The sequence below is a fragment of the Pelodiscus sinensis genome, chromosome 2 (assembly GCF_049634645.1).
Source record: "Pelodiscus sinensis isolate JC-2024 chromosome 2, ASM4963464v1, whole genome shotgun sequence".
Lineage (NCBI taxonomy): Eukaryota > Metazoa > Chordata > Testudines > Trionychidae > Pelodiscus > Pelodiscus sinensis.
Window position 1 is genome coordinate 64,516,186 of NC_134712.1, and position 21,234 is coordinate 64,537,419.

Genomic DNA, 21,234 nt, shown 5'->3' on the forward strand with positions numbered 1-21,234 from the left:
TTAGATCCACTAATAAAGCAATTAGAGCTTGTTAGCTGAGCTCAGACCCATCAATAGGGGGTAAAGGGTGCAACTGCCCTGGAGCCCAGCAATTCAAAAGGGCTCGGAGCTCACAGCCACCCAGACCCTTAGACACTGGAGTACCACATAGCATGCTTTGGGTGTCTTTGAGGGCTGGCTGGGGAGGTTAGGGTTGCCCTCAGCCCCACTCCTTCCACCTTAGTCTCGGTAACTTCTGGGAACAAGGAACTGCCCTCCCAACACACAAACACACAAACACACCTCTGACTGTGCTAGTTAAATAGTTAAGGAGGAAGCTGTTGCCAGTTGTGAGTGGAGACAGGAGAGCATAAATATTCTGAATTAGCTTCAGACTGTTATATTAACAAGCTTTGCTAGCATAGCTTGCAAAAGGAGCTGGAGGAATATTTCGAACTGGGGCAACATCTAGACTGCAGGCTTCTTTCAGAAGAAGCTTTTCCAGAAGAGATCTTCTGAAACAACTGCTTCCGAAAGAGCATCCACCCTGCCAAAGCAAATAAAAAATGCGATCTGCTTTTTTGAAAGATAGCATCCATTCAGTGTGGATGCTATCTCACATGTAAGCTGTGATTACTCTGGACCAGTGGTCTCCAACCTTTTTATACCCAAGATCACTTTTTAAGTCTCAGAACAGGCGAAGATCTACTGCCCTGCCCCTTCCTTGATGCCCCGCCTACATTACATGAGGAAATCTAATGTAAATGTACTGCGCAGGTGCGCAGTTCAGAGAGGGCTCAAGAGCTACTCTTAGAGCCCCTGAGATCTACCGGTAGATCGCGATCTACTGGTTGGTGACCACAGCTCTGGACAGAATGGCCACCAGGGCACCTGTGCTTTTTCCTCTTTCCTCTTCTTTCGAAAAAACTCCCTCTTCCCCAGCCATACACGCTTTTCTCAAAGAGCTCTTTCAGAGAAAGGCTTCTTCCTCGCAGAAAGAGGTTTACCAATGTCGGAAAACCCCTTCTGTTCTTTTGATTATTTTCTGAAAGAACACAATTGCAGTGTGGACGTTCCTCCACCCTGCTCCCACCCTGTGAGGCACTTAGAAGTGCCACTTGATCCTGGCAGGGTGGGAGGAGGCTTCGTGTGCTTCCCTGCCTCCCAGGCTCTGATTCGCTGGGGGGTGGGAGAGCACAGGAAGTCTCCTCCCACCACCAGGGGCATGGTGCTTAGTGGGGAGGGGAGGGGCAAAGGGGCTCCCCCACCTCCAGACCACTCATGGTCTGGGGTGGGAAAGCCCAAAGCATCCTGGCCATGCCCCTTCCTTTTGAGGCCCCACCCCTTCTGGTGCGGCCCGGGGCCACTTCAAACATTTTTAAAGTGGCCCCCAGCAAAAAATTGTCTACCCCAGTCATAAAGCTTCCATCACTCTTTCTGCAACTAATTTGAATTCTTTTGAGATTTGTAACAGTAAAAATTTTCTTTACACTAAAATGATAACTGAATAGATAGTTCAATTTTAATTTTGTTAGCAAATATTTTTTATGAACTCTAATCATAATAGTCATGACACTTTTCCAATGAAAAACAAAAATAATAATCATTTAAACCTTTCACCCCGCATATTCCAGTGTAAAAAGTAGTGCATTCAGCTAATTTAAGTGGCAGGATTGTTTGTGCAAAATTTGGTATCTGTAGGTAATTGCAAATATAACTTTATTTTACATAAACAAACTCTTTAAAATATAAAATAGATTTCCAAAAGTGATGAATGGGGACCAGAGAGCGTATAGCACTTTGAAATTGCTCAGTCCCATAGCTGACAAGCAGAAAAGATTATAGGGAGGTGGTACTGCTTATAAATTGTGTCAGCTACGAGCAATAGGCTAAGGAAATTATACAATCAGCTGGCATATTACTAGCTACGCAAGACAAATGGTGTAACAAGCAGCTAGCGAAGGACTCTGTAAAAGACAGTTCAGTTCTGATTTTTGCTTCTCCATTATTATTTCAAACATCCTTTCTGGCATACTCTACACTTTCGATGCCCAGTTCTGTACCACTGAAGTCAACAAAAAACTCTGCACCCTGTTTTGATCCTGATCCTTAGTAACATCAGTTATAGGTATAACTGGAAAATTGCCTTTATAACACAAATTCTAGTTTCACAAACTCATAACATTCATCTTTAAAATTCTCTGTGATTGGACTCTAGCAAAAGCTGATTTTCCCATCTGTCCCCTTCCCCCCCATTCCATCCCCACACAACCTGGAACATGGACAACATCCCTCCAGAGCGGGGAACATTTTTTGGGTCAGGGACCATTGACCCACAGAAAAATCAGTCAGGGTCCAGACACAAATGAGAAACAAACAAACAAAAAAACCCTTTTCACTGAGGGGGCCCCCAACTGAGGAGAAAGACACTCCCCACATTCCCTTCCCACACCAGAGCCTTGGAGGGGCCCAGGCTAATAGATTTTCTGTGCTCCAGTCCTGTGGAGGGCGGAGGAGGAGGGGGTACTGAAGCACCAGCACAGGCTCCCCAATGCTGGAGAGGAGCCCTGAGCCTCAGGGGCCAGATCCAGACAAGCTGGGGGCTGCATCTGGCCCCTGCACCGTAGGTTCCTCACCCCTGCTCCAGAGATTAAAATTTTATTTCAAAAAGTCCTAATCAAATTCTTTTAGGCAAAGCTAAAGCAAAAATGACTAACAATTTAAGCTTGGTATAGACGTAGTCCTCAGTGAAGAATTGTGAGCTGTTCAGTGTTTCTTTTTCACTTCATTTTTTATTGGACAAAGATAGGAGTGTTTAAAAAAATAGGCAGCAACAGATTTCCTGAGGCCTGCAGGTAAACAGTAAAACAAAGGTGTGCTGGGCATGTAGGTATTATAAGATTGGTGTTTAGCTATTATTATTAGGCGGTGGTTCAAAGAATTTACATGCTCTGCTAACAAAGCAGTAAAATTAGGGCTATCATATTGGGCTCATATTGTATTAGAGAACACAACAACTGTATAGTATATGTGAGCCAAGCCAGAATTTCAGCTCAGTTCTCTAGTGAAAGCCCAGTAACTCTGACTTGAATTTGCTTGAAAGTGACAGATATTAAAGTTAGGCCTATTTTAGATAGAGGGTTTTGTTTTGTTTTAAAAAGTAGCTGAAACAAGCAATACACTATAACCTCTATAGATCTAAAATAGTCCTTTTCTGACTGTAGATATTTTTTCCCCTGAATGATTGTGAACTAAAACTTTAGGGTTATAAAATCTTGAAAATGGGGCTTGTGATGGAAATGACAATTCAATTGAGACAAATGATGCTCTAAGAAATCAGCAGGACGGCAGTGTTCCTCTGAGTGTTTGGTTCTAAGGGCCAGTAAACTCTGTAGCTATTTTTGTGCTGTCGGTCACAATGACCACATCCTCTCTCTTTCTTACACCTCCCTATCTGACAGACCACTTCAGATCACCAGACAATTCCTCTGGATAAGTTAGCAACATGCTACTGAGGGGAACTGCTTCCTGTTTATTTTCTTCCTGTTGCACCATACAATCTTGGTTAATTTGTTACTCTGCAATGAGTGCCGGTTCTCTTATAAACAGATTATGTGTTCACACACATCACCAATGCTCGGCTGCATTAGGATATTCACAAGATAACAGTACCACAAAAGAGCTGTGTGTTTATAACAAATGCCAGCACGATGCAATAGCAAGTGAATGTACAAGCCAAGAGAAAACCTCATGCTATTACTGTATTTTCTCCCTTTCGTCTCTTCCCCTACCCCTCGAGAAGCTGGACTAAGCTGGCGCACAGCCTGTCAGAGAGGTGTGAATTACACTGCCATACACAGTTCAAGTCTGTGTCATCCAAAGCAAAATGTGCTAGTCTTGGCTTAAGCAGATTAATGGGAATTTCCTTTTATTTATTTATGTTGAGACACAGCTTTTCAATTTTTTCCCCCTCAGGATAAGCATGGAGATATAAACCCACGCTCGGCCAAGCACATCCTGAAAAATGTATTAAATGTGTTTTTCATCCCTCTCCTTTCTTAGTACAGTCTATGTTCTTGAAAAGTGAGTTTGTACCACTCAATTTACTCACAGCTCTGCTGTGAAGTTACCATTATTTAAAGATGAATATCTTAGAAGGTGAACACCACAGCTTGAAAACAAAGCGTGGCTCTGTCAGACCCCTTCAAAAAATGATGAATTTTATTGAATCAAACAAGTTAGCAGTAGAAATAATCCATCATCCCTTCTGTTTTCCAGGTACTGATCCCTAGCATACATTTCTCTAGTGATTTGTTCATTGTAGTATTAAAAGTCCTGATAGGGCTTTCTCCACTTCTGGGGCTGTTCCAATTTTCCTTCTTTTAAAAAAAATTGCATTCCTTCATCAGTACTTCTGTGGAGCAGGGGGTTAATAAGGCATTGAATCACAGACGCCAAGACTTCAATGGGCTCTGCCTGACATGCAGGAGTCAATGCGCATGGAGCTCACTGCAGGATCAAAGTTTAAGTCTTCATTCCCCACAGGTATTTTCACCCTTCAGATATTTGTACAACAGAGTTGTCCCATCACCTTCACTGCTGCTACTTAGCCAAATTCTACACAATTGGCTTTTTAGATCTTTCCCCATAAGTCAAGTTTTCCAGGATCTGAATTACTTCTATGGTGGTGCCCAGAACCAAAACACAAAATTCCAAATACACTAAATCCTGTCCAGTCCATCATCTGTTCCTTTTGCACATACAGTCAAAATTGCATTGAATTTATTATCTGCCAAAAAAGCTACGTGTCTGCATCTGGGTCTCTTAGCCTTATCAGTTCTCATATGTCCCCTCTCCTGTTGAATATACATATTTTATAGGATATTTTCCTATCTACATTATATTTTTTCCCCAGTTTTTCATTTTATTATTTTCTGCTCATGTTTATACTCTCTCTAGGTCCCTTTCTGTTACCTATAAAGTCGAAATATCAATATATTTCTTATACCTCAAGGGTGGGAAACCTCAGATGCAGGGGACACAGAACCATATGCATTCCCGGGGAGCTGCACCAGGTAAGCACCCCCCTCCTTTGCCCACATCCCTCATTCCCAACTGCTCCTGCACCCTACCTCCTGCTCAGCTCTCCCATCCCACTCCTGCACCCTCTCTACCACCCAGACCCAACACTTCAAGCCATCTTCCCAGCAACCATCCCCTTGCAACATATCCAAAAGTAACTTCCACAGATAGTTCAGACAAGATACCAAATCTGCAGCCAGGTTGAACTAATGGTTGTGGAGTAAGGCAGTCTGAAACACTGGAGCCTTCAATTGAATGGCTTCACTGCATTGGCTTTTACCAACCTGTGTATCCATGATAAGTCTAACTCATACATATTTATTTATTGACCACATTAAACTTTTGATAGTCATTATATTTCTATTGACTTCCTCATGCACAAATCAGTACAAAATAGAGTCTATACTAGTCTAACACTCACAAAAACCAATACCCTACCAGAAGCAAAGAACTACTGTAAGTTAGTAGTATATGCTAAAACATTCAACAGTAGAAAGATGACTATGGCTACGTCCAGACTGCAGTGTTAAACTGGAAAAAGATACGCAATTTGCGTACTACAAATTGCATCTCTTTTTCCGATTTACTTTCTAAAGAGACTTTTCCAAAATTTGGTGTCTACACATGACAGTAAATTTCAGGAAAGAGTTCTCTTTCAACACATCCCTGTTTCATAGAACAGGGATGGCGAAAGAGCACGTCCGCTTTTTCAATTTTTTTTCCAAAAAGCGGACACATTCCTTGGACGCAGTGTTCCTTTTCTGGGATACTGGAGGTATCCTGGAAAAACAATGCAGTCTAGATGTAGCCTTAGTATCATACACCCTATTGACTTTTCAGTGGGACTTTGAGTCCCAAGTCATGTTAGTGCTTTTGAAAAATGTTACCCACAATACATCATGTATCTCACGTATCCTTTGTATCTAGGGCTGTCAGTTGGTTTAAGTGTTAGTATTTTGAAACCATCCTTCATATACATTTCAATTATAGAAAAAAATATTCCAAAATCAGTTTGAAAGTAGTGATCTGTTACACTCAGCAGAATTTCTTTACTAGCTGACAGCTCAAATAAAAAAGAAGAATCCATTTATTAACCCCATTATAAAGATTTGCAAATGTGTGTACTATATGAAACTAGGACTACTCCTTTACATGTATCTTCAAGAACTGAAAATAACCCTCTCTTCTTCAAACAAAATGGAGAATAACTCACAATAAAATCGACATGCTAATGCTAACATGCAGGCTTAATCATACATACTCATAGAAAAAAAGAATAGATATTTCACTATCTCCCACAAAAATAGTTCTGAACATTATTTCATCACACCAAAAAGTCTTGGGAAATGGAAAGTCCACTGTTACTACAACACATTTTTTCAACCGTGTCTGATATGAGCTTCAGCTTCCAAGACACTCAATATTTTTTAGTTTTCTTTATAAGAGAGCCATTTACCTGAGCTGAAAAGTCAATTAGCTTTGGTAGAAGTAATTTACTTCCTTCATCACTCTTCAGAAAATCCAGCAAACTACCTGTTCCAATGTGGAAAGAATAAATCAGTACAGCTCTCAAGTAAAATAAAGTAACATGTCTACAACCAGCCTCACTAACTTCCGTGTGGTTGAGCTTTAGCAGTCTAAGTTTTGTTTTAGCATAGTTTTAAGCCCGCCACAATTAGTTAGACGGTTCCTTTACATGTTATAATAACAATGCTGGTCCGATATCTCAGCTGATCAGCTTTGCAGCTTTCTGTGATGCAAAACTAAAAGGTCAAGCTTCTCCTGAGTTCAGCATTGTTTTTTTACATCTTTTTTTTTTTTTTTTTTAATTTGAGTAATCCATTTTTCCCATTCTAAGGAATATCAGCAAAGTTGTTCTCAGAGAATCACCCATCAGAGAATCAATAGCAACATTTTGAAAAGTCACAAAAATTGTGTCTAAAATCAAAGGAAGCTGAGCTTTTTGGCAGTATAACACAAGTATAAGATCCATTTACACAGGACCCAATTCTGATTTGGCAACCTTTACTAGCATCGTGTAGTAATAATTCATAAACATTTTGCAGTTCTTCAAATAGGGCCAATCAACAGGACTTTTCATGAATTTAACTGCATATATAAAAACTATAGAGTAAAATTAACACAACTATTTTCCCCCTTGTTTGTTACTACAGTTTGATTTGACATTTAATTAAGATGTGCTTACAGAGACCAATCACGCTCACCTTTTGCCATGAATTCTGTTATGATATAAATAGGTTCTTCTTTGGTGACTACAGCATACAGCCTGACTAACTTGTCATGCTGAAGTGTTTTCATGAGGTTGGCTTCCTCCAGGAATGCTTGCGCGGACATAGTTCCAGTCTTCAGAGTCTTCACAGCCACCTTTGTACTATTGTTATAGTAAGCTAGAAAAGAAAGATATTGTTATGGCATAAAAGTCATTCAGCACAGCCCACTGACTCTTAAGAGAGTTTATAAACTAGGTTGGACTTCACTGATTCAGGTCAAGGTCAACAACTCTGAACTGTGCCCAAGTCAGATTGTTTTTTATTTCATCCTTCAGACATTCGGCCTCCCTTAAATCAACCTGTTTCCAAACACATAAAGGACAAAATACTTCCCAAGGAAGACAGACCCCCTGATCCATGGAGGGCAGATGCCTCACTGCATTGTTGGCCAGTGAGCCTTCTTTAAGTATTTGTCACCTTTCCCATATTGATAACTCCTCATTGGCCAATGAGTCCTTCATTCCGAGACCTGATAGAGCTGACTCTGAGTTCCCCCAGCTGCCATGGAGACAGGACATCTTCCATCTCCACCTCTAAACCCAGCTCAGCCATGAGAACATTGGAGTGGTTATCATCATAGGAACACACACAACAGAATTCTACCAGTTCCTCCTCCAGGCACATAAAAAGAGCAAACGGCCATCACTTCATATACATATTCAAAAGGAGCCATAGCCAAATGTCTGTGTGTTTTGAGTTGGCTTATGAGTCAAGTCAACTTCTTTTAAACTCAAAAGAAATCATAGATGAAACCTTTTACCCCAAGTTTCAAAGCCACGGGGAATGTTTATGACAACTATAAACTCGTGGAAAAAAATGAAACATAAGAGATGCTGACAGATTCATAACTATACTATTGCTATCGGATGTGATCACTCTCTCTCATATAACCTCTCCTCCCCGCCACCCTTTTCTAACTATAAAACTAGTTACACTCCTTTTGCGAACAACAATTTCTTCAGAAATCGAGCCATAGATTATAGTTTCTACCTGGTACATATTATTGCTTTAAAAAAATCATCTTTGTCCCATAAAGGCAAAAGTAATTCCTCATTGAATATGACCATGTTATCTCCAAATGCCATTTTACAATTAATGGAAGAGTTAAGGGGCTGACTATTAATAATGTGACCATGGTGCTTATTACAATCTTGCTCTAATCGGTCTTTTCCAGTGATAGCTTCGTCTGTTCTAAGATAAACATACGTGACTAGAAAGGATCCCCACCATGCAAATCAGCTTCTCTTGCTTCAGAAAAAAACGCAGAGAGTAAGAGGAAACACGCTACTCAACTTCACAGTACAGTAATTTCCCACATAATGTAACACAATCCACAGAGGAAAATATTAAGCCCAATTTAGACGTCAAGATCATCACATAAACAAGAGGAAACATCTTGAACCAGAAACACCCCCATTTAAATTTTTGTGCATGTGTATGCAGAACTAGTAACTTCCTGAAATTAGCTGTAATTTCAACAGATGACAGCATACCATACTGGCTTTTCTACAGCAGTTCAGAGTCAGTCTCAATCTTTATAAACTTGATATATTACTTAGGGAAAAATGCACAATAGCTGACCCTTGTCTTAACTAGTGAGAAAGCATCACTCATGGGCCTCACAGCTAGAGGCTCTCTCAGGTTTCCTCTCATGAGGGAAGATGAAAGCTGCATTCAATCATAACATAATACAGATATATAATCAGAATGCAAGTAGTATGTTCTTTAGTCAAAGATTAAAAATAAAATTAGAGCTTTTTGATTGACTATCAAAGATGCTGCCCCCATGGCAATATACAGATCTAGAGGTTTTACTTTTACATACACACATACCATTCAGAACAAACATTCCAAATAGTGCGTTCCCATGAGACTATTATTCTATTTTAGATGGCTAAAGTCACCCTGGCTTAGCTTTGTGCCTCCTGCCAAGCTTCCAGGTACACTTCCATTGCTCAGAAATGCATCATCTACTCTGTATCTTATTTAAAAACATTTTAAACTGCTTAAAATGTTTAAAATTCTTTAAAGATGACCTATGAAAGCGAAGAAGAGATTCAGAGAAGGGTAAAGAGTAGCATTAGGGATACGAAGATAGACGGAACGACTAGATTGGTTTTCCTCTGAGAAGAGATGAATATGAAGGGACATAAGCATATAAAATAATGAATGCCCAGAGAAGGTAAATCAGCAACTTCTGTTCTCATAACACAAAAGCAAGGGAACGTAGTGAAATTAAAAAGGTGGAAAATTCAGAATTCACCGAAGTAAATACTCTTCACAGATATGGAAATTAGACAGTGGAACTCATTGCCACAGGTAGTTGTTGAAGCCAGGAACAAAAAACAATTGTATAATTAGATGGATAACAGGAATAACTAGGGTTTTTGTAATTAATGCTAAGCATTTTTGGAAAGCATAGTAAGTGTCATAATTTTGAGTCTTCAGACATTCTAACTTTTGGAGCTCAAGATGAAACAACACTTGGGCTGATTACTCACAAATCTGCCAACTGCAGAGATTCTATCTCTTCCTGGTCATCAAATGGTACTGGCCACCGCCAGAGATAGGATACTGGACTAAGCACACCACTGGTTCTGATCCAGTAGGACAATTCTTATGTACTACTTTCCAGTCTTCTCTTTACAAAGAGATACTGAAGCTCTGCACGAACACCAAAAATACATACAAAAGAAAATGTATTTTAAGTGTTCCAGTGCACATCTTTACCCTAATTTTAAAAGAGTATTTTGTAAAGGCGGAGACATCAGGCAAAAGATGCTGGACCAAAGCCTGAAGTATTATGCAGTTTGTAAATTTAAGAGTGTCCCACTGGAGCCAGTGGAAGGCCATTATGATTATAGCCCTTTGAAATGATTTCACAAAGGGTACAGAAAGTCATGAAAATGCTACAACAGTGCATATTGTATATATCTCTATCTATCACTATCCACCTGCCTAGCTATATATATTTTAGAGATCTATGCCTCTGAGTCCATTTGCTCAAGAACACCCCCTAAACGATAAGAGCTAGGGCCACCAAATTTGGGATGTGATACTTGCAGTCAGCACTGGGGACAGAGAGTGCAGGAGAGAGCTTTACTTCAAAGTGACCACTAGGGGCAGCCGCACCAGCTGGGGTTGACGCTCTGCAATGGAACAGGTAAGTGGCCCTTCTGCCCCAAAACAGTCCAGGGGGGGGGGGGGGCGCGGGGAGTCCCTATCCCCAGCCTTTTGCCCTGCCCCCACCACCTGGGGCCCCCTGACTCTACCCAGGAGACCTCCCTAAAGAGAACCTGGGGCCAGGAACCATGGCACAGCCCCGGACAGCCTCCAAGACTGCAGGCTGGGCAGGGACCAGTGGAGGCCAGGGTCAGTCCCCAGCCCCCTGGACAGCCTGCAGGCTGTGGGGGAGGCCCTTGGAGGCTGGGAATGGCCCCTGAAGCCTCGACCCTTCCCCACTCACAGACGATGGGTCACGGGGAGGCTGCTGGAGGCTATAGCCAGCCCCCAGAGCCTCACCCCACCAGACCAGCTGCAGGATGGGGGAAGGACAGCTGAAGGCCAGGGCCAGCCTCCAAGGCCTCGTCCCCCGCCCCAGACCAGCCGCAGGGCAGGGAGCCAGCTGGAGACCAGGGCCAGTCCCTGAAGCCTTGCGTCCCCTACAGGGACCAGCTGTGGGGGAGGGGCGGCACAGCCCTGGCAGGAGCCATCAGCTGGAGAGTGCAGATCTATCCCCTTGGGAGAAGCTGCCGCCACATCAATCTCTTTGCCCCAGATGGACCTTTGTCCCCTGCCTGGCCTCCCAGCCTCCTTCCCTGGGCCCCTTGCCCTCACTCCTGCATCCCCACACTCCTGGGATCACCTGTTTCTTCTCTAGGAGGGTTTGCTGGTACAGCTACACTAACAAACCATTTCTCCTATAGAACTGTCCTTATAGTGGAATTATTGCACCATGGCTTTTTTCCCCCCAAAAAAGACAGACAGAGGGTACTGCATATCATCTGCATAGCCCTACAGTGTTTCTGTTTCTTCCATAGGGGAACTAACCCACCATAAAAGCTATTGGAGAAAATTCCTCAGGGAGTTTGTTTGCCCATCCTACTACTCCCACTGGTTTTCCCAATGAGAGGGCATCTTCTAGGACTTAATATGCTCATTGCAAAATATATATTGGGCCAAATTCATCCCTGGTGTTATGCCAATGAAATCTAAGTAATAACTCCACAGATGAATATGGATCCTTGAAACTGCAGATAATTAGATTTCAGTGACATTTTGAACATTTAAAAGATCCTTTTTTTGAAGTGCTAAGGAAATCAAAGACTCAAACTTACCCATCCAAACTTCTCCAAACTGACCAGCTCCAAGTTTCTTCACTAATTTAATTGACTCCCGTGCAATCTCCCAGGCATCTTTATCCCAAGGTTTTTGGGGTTTTGGACTAATACATGATTTTTCCAGCTTTCTGCATAAACCATCTGACTGCTCTATTTTTCAAAGAAAAATAAAATATAAAATCCGTTGCATTAGATAATTACACTACATTTCTGTGCCTATAGTGAAGCATGTGCAAATGCAGAACTGCATCAACTTCGCTACACCCTTCACACTATTTTTAACCTTTTATTCTGGGACTTGGGATTTTTTTGAATTCTAGAGACAATTTATAATGTATGTGAGATCTGTATTAGATGCTATAGATCTGCAGGTGCCAAAGAGAATAATGATGACATGAGTAACAAGAGAGTTGCTTTTTTTGCTCTTCCACAGTGCACTAAGCTAAATAAAGCCACAATAAATAAAATGTATGTTCTAAGTGTGTATATGTTAATGAAGACAGAATGGGAAAAACTGCTTAAGAAAAAAAAAAGATTTTGTTGCTAAGTAAAGTACATGATCCAAATCAGGAGAAGTTCTGAGTATGTGCCACTTCCACTGACTTCAGTCAGCATTTTTGAAAGCATAGATTCACTTTATTGAGATGCTTAATTTTAGGCATCTGAATCTGAAACTACATAACTTGCACAAGTTCACAAAGGAGGGCTATAGCAGAGCTACAGACAGAACTTAAGAATTTCTTGATTTGAGTCCTATGTTCAGACCACTAGACTATGCTGTTTTTTAAGCTAGGAGAGTTTTGGACACAGTAGTACATCTCTGACGACATTAATGAACACAGTATGTTGGCTCAGTTAGTTCAGAAAGACAGAATGATTATTTAGTTTGTGAGGTATTTCATTCCAAAAGGCAGCAAGCCAGGTAATCTATAGCCTGTAGAATTTTGTAGGCTAAATGCGGTTTGGTAAAGGATACTGATGTGCTTTCTCTTTTCCCTGTAGAGGAAATATTGGCTCCAATCTTGTGAAATCTGGGTAACAGAAAAGCTGACACTGGACTTCAATAAAAATAAGATTGAGCCTAGTATTCTGTTACATTTCTGTGTAGCTCTGAAATTATACAGTAGCTACCCCCTACACTATCTAGGGAATAATTATTTCTTAAATCACTGCACAATTACAGAGACAAAAAATGTAATTAAGTAGGGTTGAAATTTTCAAGTTGGTGCAGGTGATTTACAACACATCATAAATTAAATCAAAATTGTGTGGCTAAACCTCCAGTGTGGCTTTGAAAATCATAACCTTGCCCAACATTCCCTTTTCCTGACCCCAAAAAGTCATAGGCAATAAAAAAATCACTTTTGTACTTAGTGAGCAGCCATAGACATTTTTATAAGAGGTTACTGTTTATGGACCCAATTCTGCTCCCTTAGAAGTCAGTGGGAATTTTGCTTTCCCACCACAAAGTCACTCACAAAAATGTTATGGTTGGCACAAGAAAATTACAATGTTGATTTTGTTTTGTATAAATAACCAGATATGATACTGAAAGACATTTATGTAGAAGAAATATTTAGAATTCCAGCATATCAAAATGTAAACATATATCTGTTTACACTTTACAACAGAACTTAATCACACTGGGCCTGATTATTCTCTGCTACCATTTTCACACTGGTATTAACAGACACTTGTATTGAGTTATTCCTCATTTATATGGGCACTTAAAACATCAGAATTGAGGCTAATGTTACCGACAGCTTTATTAAGCTCTGATCTCTCTTTCTCTTTCATAATATTCATCTTGCTGCAAGTCACAGTACTTGGATATTTTTTTATACAAAAAAATGTGGAAAGACTAGAAATAGAACAACAAAGCATTTTGATTATTTGCTTTAATGAGAACAATGACTAGTATTTAATTACTAAAGTAATTGATTTAACTTACTTTGGTAATGTTTGATCATCTCACTGATGGTGGGAAATGTAATTCTTGGAGAGATGTAATATCCTCCATTGTCTAGACTTCTTATTTTGTAGTGCTTAATAACATCACCATGCTGTGGATCACAGTCCCTGATGGACAGAGAATAGCTGCCTGTTGATAAAAAGTGCAAAGATGTTGTTTAGTAAATAGGAAGCTTAGGCTATGTCTAGACTGCAAGCTTCTTTCAGAAAAAGAGATCTTTCAGAAAAACTTATTTCAAAAGAGAGTGTCCACACAGCAAAAACACAAGGAAAAAGTGATGTGCTTTTTCAAAAGATAGTATCCAATAAATGTGGATGCTATCTCACACGTAAGTTGTGATTAATATGGATGGAGTGGCCACCAGGGCACCTGTATTATTTCCTGAAGGCCTCTTCTTTCGAAAGAACTCCCTCTTCTGTGTCCACACATGCCTTTTTCTGAAAAGCTTTTTCGAAAAAAGACTTTTTCCTTGTAGAAAGAGGTTTACCACTGTTGGAAAACCCCCTCCATTCTTTCGACTTTCAGGGTATGTCTAGACTACCGCGTTTTGTCGACGGAAGTTTTGTCGACAGATACTGTCGACAAAACTTCCGTCGACAAAGAGCGTCCAGACACATTGAGTTCTGTCGACAAAGCAAGCTGCTTTGTCGAAAGAACTCCATAGTCTGGACGCAGTGTTACAGGCAATAACACCTTCTGTTGACAGAGTTCTGTCGACAGAAGGTGTTATGCCTCGTAAAATGAGGTATACCAGCGTCGACAAAACTGCTGAGTTCTGTCGACGTTATGTCGACAGAACTCAGCGGTAGTGTAGACGCTGGTATAGTTTTGTCGACAAAAGTCCACTTTTGTCGACAAAATTAGGTAGTCTAGACACACCCTCAGTCAAAAGAATGCAATAGCAGTGTGGATGTAAGCAAGGCCGACTAAGGGGTGGGTTAGCCGGGCAGCTGCCCAGGGCGCCAACCTATGGGAGGCGCCTGGCTCCTGGTGGGCTGCAGCGGCCGCCCGGGGTGGGGGGGCCCTGTTAACCCCCAAAGCATCGGCCAGCAGCGCCCTTTCCCCCGCAGCCGCAGGGCCCTGCTCGGCCAGGTACAGCCCGCTCCGTGCGGCCCCAGGCTGCGCGCCATCAGAGGTGGATGGGGAGACTGGGCAGCGCATGCGCCGTGCGTCCGCCCACGCGTCCCTGGGGTGGGCCCGCGCATGTGCCGTGTGCCTTGAGGCAGGGCCGCGCGTCCTGGGGACGGACCCATACATGCGCCGTGCACCCGGAGGCGGGGTCATGCCTTCTGGAAGCGGCGCCACGCGCCTGGGGTACCAGGCGCCAAAAGGGCTCGGGCCAGCCCTGGATGTAAGTATAGTTTTTCCAGAAAAATGCTGCAGTGTAGACATACCCTTACATTGCACACATAGCTGTAGTTCAATATATGTAGCAAACCTGTTAATTTTTTTTGCCTGCTTCTTTTGTCCTCTCTTTACTCCAAAAAGCATTTTGCAATCATCCCAACTGATTGGCACAAGTTAGCCAAATGCAGGCTCTGTTGCAGGAACAAATCCTGGTGCAGAGTGCTTTGTCCATGCACTTCCATGCTCGGTTTTACTCTTTATTTCATCTGTATGCTTCCAGCCTCTCTTCTGATCCATTGTTATCCTGTTCTTAGCAAATGATGTCCTGTGCATCCCACCTCTTATCTTAGCTCGCTCATATCAGGGCTGCCGACAAAATTGCCTGGCCTCTGGGCAAGGTGCAGGGCAGCTCCAGGCCCCCGGAAGGGACAGGGCCTTGGAAAGTAGAGGCAGGGCTTGGGCTCAGCCTCCCCCAGTCAGCCCTCCAGCACTGTCCACCCTATACCACTTGGGGTTCTGGTGGCAATTAAAAGGGTCAACCAGGAGCCCCAGACCCTTTTAAAAGCAGCTGCTCCCTATTATCCCCACCCATTGAAAGTCTTACACTTTGTCTATGATACCAAGTTTTAAATCTCCCAAAACTGCCTTTTGATGAGCAAACAAACAAACCAAGAGAGGGAGAGGGAGAGAGAGTGCATATACACTACAATACGACTTATCAGGAAAAATGCCCAGTTTTGGCAACAAAAACTTCCGCCAGTATCCCACAATGCCTGCCCTGCTGTGTTTGCTCAGTATTTTGATCTCCCTGGCATGCTCCCCCCTCCCTTTCAAATTTCCAGGAAGTATCTGACAGCTGAGTGAGCTGCTCCATCTGGGGAACAAAGAGTAGAGCACTGGAATGTTGCTGTTCTGCCCTGCACTAGGAACACAGTTGCTGCAGGGGGGAGGGGGGCAGGTTGCTGTGCTGCTTTGACATTCCTCAGCACAGAGAGCTCATAGAGATACTCATGATGCCACTCCTGGCAGCTGAAGTTGCTGAGGGAAAATTGGGAGGGAATCTCAAGATGCGCGTGGAACGAGGTGTACCGGTAGTTCGGAATAGGAATCCTAGTTCGAACTACCTAGTTCGAGCCCCGTGTAGCCGCGCTGCACGGGGTTCGAACCAGCGGGGTTTTAAAACTGGCGGCTCCCCGCTTATGCAAATGAAGCCCGGGAAATTCAAATCCCGGGCTTCATTTGCAAGTGCGGTATGCCTACATTACCCTCCTAGTTCGAACTAGCGGGGTAGTGTAGTGTAGACATACCCAGAGAGAGATTTGACATCTCAATAGCTTTACAGAATAAGGCAATCACTATTAAAGTGATCATCTAACTGAAGGCTGGGCAAATACTGGCCTGAGGGATGGATCTGGTTCATCATGGTTAGCCTCTGGTGGGTCACTGCTGCTACGGGCTATTGCAGCTCCTGTTGGCCACGGGTCACCATATGGGCTTAAATTGCAGCAAGGGAGGTTTAGGTTGGACATTAGGAAAAACTTCCTAACTGTCAGGTGGTTAAACACTGGAATAAATTGCCTGGGGAGGGTTGTGGAATCTCTATCATTGGAGATATTTAAGAGCAGGTTGGATAGACGTCTATCAGGGATGATCTGCCCGTGGGGGTAGGGGACTGGACTTGATGACCTCTTGAGATCTCTTCCAGTTCTAGTACTCTGTGATTCTATGATTCCCAACCAATCAGAGCTGCACGAAGTGGTGTCCTGGTCTGTGCCGCTTCCCACAGCTCCCATTGGCCAGGAACAGCAATTCGCAGCCAACAGGAGTTACAGTCACCCATATCGGTGGAGTGCATGCAGATAAATAGAGCAGTAGTCGCCCACCAGGGGCTTATCCTGGACAACTGCCGCCATTTTAGTTCCTGCCCCGACCTAACCTATCCTAGGAGTCACATATGTAAGGAAAGAAAAAGACCTCTCTATCCCTTTGCCTAGGATCATTTCTCACAGTACATTCTCCATTTCGAGTCTATATTTTCTAAATAGGTTTTAGGTTCTAAGCAGTAGGATTACCCCCACTTCCTTTGGAGATTTTACCACAGTCTAACTGAATTCACTAATATACCTAGCAACCAACATAACATATCAGGCCAAGTTCAGATCTTGATGAGACCATTTTTAACTCTGGTACCAATCCCAAAGTAATCCATTGCTTACCTTTTAATGTTTCACTCTCTCTGATGAGGAATGCTCCAGGATTGTTTCCTGGTGCTAGAAGCTGTCTCTCTGCATCTTTCCTGGTTATATCTTTGAAGAACCATCTGTAAAAGTATTTAGAAAGAGTTAGGGTTTTTTCTCTACCCCCAAGGATATGCAGCAGGGTGGAAAAGAAAGTTGAAAGTTATTGAAAACATAGAAGAACGTACTCTTCTGTTTCTAAGGTGTTTACTTTGGCGACGTAGTTGCTTGGAATGAAGCCTTCCTTCTTTGTTGAGAGAGATTTTGCTCTCCACCATTCTCCAAGCCTAAAATACAAAACAACAACATAATACAGAATGTGTGACCACAGAATAATGAAAGGTTAGTCAGCTAAATCTGTGATGCTGCTGAGGACCTCGTTGGTCCAGAGGGGGAAAAACAGCCTCTCTCTCTGAAGATCAGCCATCTCAGAAGCTTTAAAGGATTTCTCTTCAGAATAAACTACTACAACCCTCACTCAATTATCTGGTAAGTGTTACAGTGGCTGGGGGGAGGGGAAGGAGGAGGCGGAAGGATACAGTTTCACTTGCATGTGGAAAGGAACCTTTTTCCTTTAGAGTCTGAGTGTGAACCACCAACTATATAGGGTTGTCAGATGATTTCAACAAAAATACCGAACACCTCCCCCCCTTAAAAAATGAGGAAAAAATTCTGTTGGGGGAAAAAAAGGGGGGGGGAGGGGGAGGAAGAGACCAAAGTTGTGGAGCCAAAAAAAAAAAAAACCTCAAGAGTTATTAAGCAATAAATAAATAAATAAATAAATCAAACAGTATTAAAACAGCATGGCCCCTTTAATTGCATGGAGAGAACAGGAATAAAAGAGAAGAGGTTGAGCACTAAGATCCAGGGAAAGCAATGCTTCCCCTTGCTCAGGTCTTCAGGTTTTTGGCCAGCAGCCATCTTGGCCATCTTGCTTTCTTGGTCAAGTGAGAAAGGAGCTTCCCTGTGGAACCAGGTAAGCAAGGAGTCTGGGATTGGGGGGCAGGGGAGGGTTAGGGACTGGGGGGGGGAGGGCGGGGGCTGGGCCCAGTTGCTGAGTGTGTAGTAGGATTGCCAGGTGTCCAGTATTTTCGCCTCCTGGCACGGAAAAAACCAGAAAATACCGGATATTTTAGATGTCCGGTATTTTCTGATTTTTTTTTTTTACTGGATAGGAGGCAAAAATACTGGACTGTCTTGGTCAATATCGGACACCTGGCAACTATAGAGATTTAATGATATCCAGATATAAAGTACAGTATAGCTAGCACTGCTATACTTACTCCTCAAGAACTTTCATCTTTTCTCCTTTCTTGAAGGACAAGTCATCTTCATGAATGCCATCATAAGGATACAAGGCCACTACAATGTCTCCGTGCTCCTTTGCTTCTATTAATGCAGAAAGCCAAGTGACATTCTTACTGTTATATTTGTTCATATAGGACTACCACGAGTTGTTAATGTTTTTTATGAAAACTTACCTTCATTAGAAAATCTCTGTCCTGGTAAAAGGTGCATGTCTGTATTTCCCTACAACAAAATATGTTAATTAAGCAGTTGAAGATCAGTAAATCACTACTATATATACATATATTATATAAAAAATTCTTCAGCTGGTGTGCATTCACCTTGTATATTTATAAGACAACAACATGTACAAAATTTTAATGAAAAAGAAGCATGCAGTTATTTTTCCCTGTCAATTTAAAAAGCAAATAATAAACTAATATTGAAGAAGTTCCACCTAGACTTTGAACTTAGCAGTTCACACCTCATGAAGCTGAAAAGTGAGGTGGAAAATTCACAGCTATGCTGTTGCTGCACTGACTTTTGACAAGGCCACTTTAAAAGGTTAAAAGAGCAATAATTATCAGTGTGAGGATCTGCTGTTAGAGAGCTAAAAATAATATTAGAGCTGTCAAAAAAAAGTAATGATTTATTCGCATACTTCTGGGTGGGAATGATGGGAGTCCCAGCCCAGAGCCTATCCCCCAAGCCTATATTTGAAAACATGGAAAAATTCCAGAAATATTTAAATACATGTTATATTATTATTGTTTAACAGGGCAATAAAACAATTGCGATTAATCATTTTTTTAAATTGCTTGACAGACCTATAAAATAGATTTACTTTTAGTAGATTCTGGAGGAGGGAAAATCCAAGAAAGTAGATAAGAAAATCTGTTTCTACAATTTTTTTATTTTCCAGTGTTGCTGTCTATGAGATTTGATTCATACAAGATACCTGGTCAAGATCTGACTAGTTTTTTTGTTTTTTTTAGAAAAAAAAGAATGGTTTCCCTTTTAATCAGATGGTAAGAGGACGTTTACTCACCTCGATAGTAACTGATGTTCTTCGAGATGAGTGTCCCCGGGGGTGCTCTATATTAGGTTTGTGCACCGCCACCAAGTCTCAGAGCAGAGTTTTCATACTAGTGTCCCTGGGGCCATGCAGGCATGCACCAGAAATTATACACTGTTAGGCTGCAGGCATCGCACATGTGCCAGCTCCCCCTATCCCCACTCCTCAATTCCTTCTCTACCCTGAAACCATGGCTTGGGAAGGCTAGGATCCTGAAGTAGAGGGGAGGAAGGGAGGGTTGTGGAGCACCAATGGGGATACTCATCTCAAAGGACATCAGTTACTATTGAGGTAATTAACATCCTCTTTGAGAGAGAGATGTCCCCCGTGGTTGCTCCACATTAGGTGTCTACAAAGCAATTTCCCTTTAGAGAGGTAGGGACTTCAGATTAGGCAAAAAAAGTGGTGGAAAGGACTGCTTTAGTAGTTTCAGGTTGGAAAGAGGTCCCTGTGTAAGTGCAGTGTGCTTTGCAAATGTGTGGTTGGAGGACTGCATGGCAGCTGTCTCTTATGGGTACTCTACAGAGGAAAGCTATTGAGGTAGCCATGGCTCTGGTTGAGTGTGCTCTTATGCTCTCTGGAGCACATCTGACTATGCGTAGCAAAGATTGATGCGATCCGAGATCCAGTGGGAGAGTCTCTGTGATGAGACAGCCTGGCCCTTATTGTGGTTTGGTATTGAAACAGTCTGGGAGACACTTGGAACGGTCTTGTTCAATGCAGGTAAAAAAAGCGCTCTGCGCAGGGCAAGGGTGTGCATTTTCATCTCGAAAGAGCTGATGTGTGGTTTGGGGAAGAAGGTGGGAAGGTGTATTGTCTGGTTAACATGGAAGGATGAGTGTACTCTGGGGAGGAAATTGGGATGGGTACATAAAGTGACCTTGTATTTAAAAAAGGTGGCGTATGGGGGATCCGCCATTAGGGCTGCGATCTCTCCTACCCATCTGGACGAGGTAATAGCTACAAGGACAGTTTTCATGGACGAGCATAATAATGAAGCGGTCACCATTGGTTCGAAAGGCGGCCTTATTAGAGCATTCAGTACTAAATGCAGGTCCCACGGTTGCATTGGTGGATTGCTATCTGGATAAAGTGCCTGCAGGCGCTTTAAGGACCCCTTGGTTAGTGAATGAACAAATATGGATGAGTCGTCTATCTTAGAGTGGAATGTAGTAATAGCCGCAAGGTGAACTTTAATGGAGTTTATTGAGAGGCCCACTTGTTTAAGGTGCAGAAGATAGTTGAGGATGGTAGATAGGGAGGAAGTTGAAGGCACCAACTGGTGATGAACACCACCATGTTGAGAATCTTTTCCATTTCTGAAGGTAAGTCTTGCGGGTGTGCTGCGCCCTACTGTGTAAAAGGACCATTTGTACTTGCTGTGAGCAGGTCATCCAGAAGCTACTCCTTCAGGTGTAGTGAGTGGAAGTTCGGACGGACATTGTGGGAGCCAGGGTGAAGAAGGAGATCCCTGACGCAAGGTAAGTGGATCGGTGGGGTGCAGGACAGCACCACTGGGAAGGGAAATCATGGCTGGCATGGCCATGCTGGTGCTATTAGTATGAGATGGGCCCATCCCTCCTTATCGTGTGAATTTAGGAATAAGGGATCTTCTGGAAGAGGG

At 42.5% G+C, this 21,234-nt stretch overlaps 1 protein-coding gene across 6 annotated transcripts in view; it reads right to left on the reverse strand.

Annotated features, from left to right (window-relative positions):
* Nucleotides 1-21,234, reverse strand: part of LYN (LYN proto-oncogene, Src family tyrosine kinase) — an 89,476-nt gene that overhangs the window by 38,489 nt on the left and 29,753 nt on the right. For all 6 annotated transcript variants that reach the window (XM_075920679.1, XM_075920678.1, XM_075920676.1 and 3 more), the window contains exons 3-10: nucleotides 18,730-18,778; nucleotides 18,532-18,637; nucleotides 17,437-17,535; nucleotides 17,228-17,331; nucleotides 13,644-13,793; nucleotides 11,690-11,842; nucleotides 7,287-7,469; nucleotides 6,518-6,594 (exon numbers count right to left, since the gene is read on the reverse strand). In XM_075920679.1, the coding sequence (XP_075776794.1) occupies nucleotides 6,518-6,594; nucleotides 7,287-7,469; nucleotides 11,690-11,842; nucleotides 13,644-13,793; nucleotides 17,228-17,331; nucleotides 17,437-17,535; nucleotides 18,532-18,637; nucleotides 18,730-18,778 (921 nt within the window). The remainder of the gene's footprint in view (nucleotides 1-6,517; nucleotides 6,595-7,286; nucleotides 7,470-11,689; nucleotides 11,843-13,643; nucleotides 13,794-17,227; nucleotides 17,332-17,436; nucleotides 17,536-18,531; nucleotides 18,638-18,729; nucleotides 18,779-21,234) is intronic.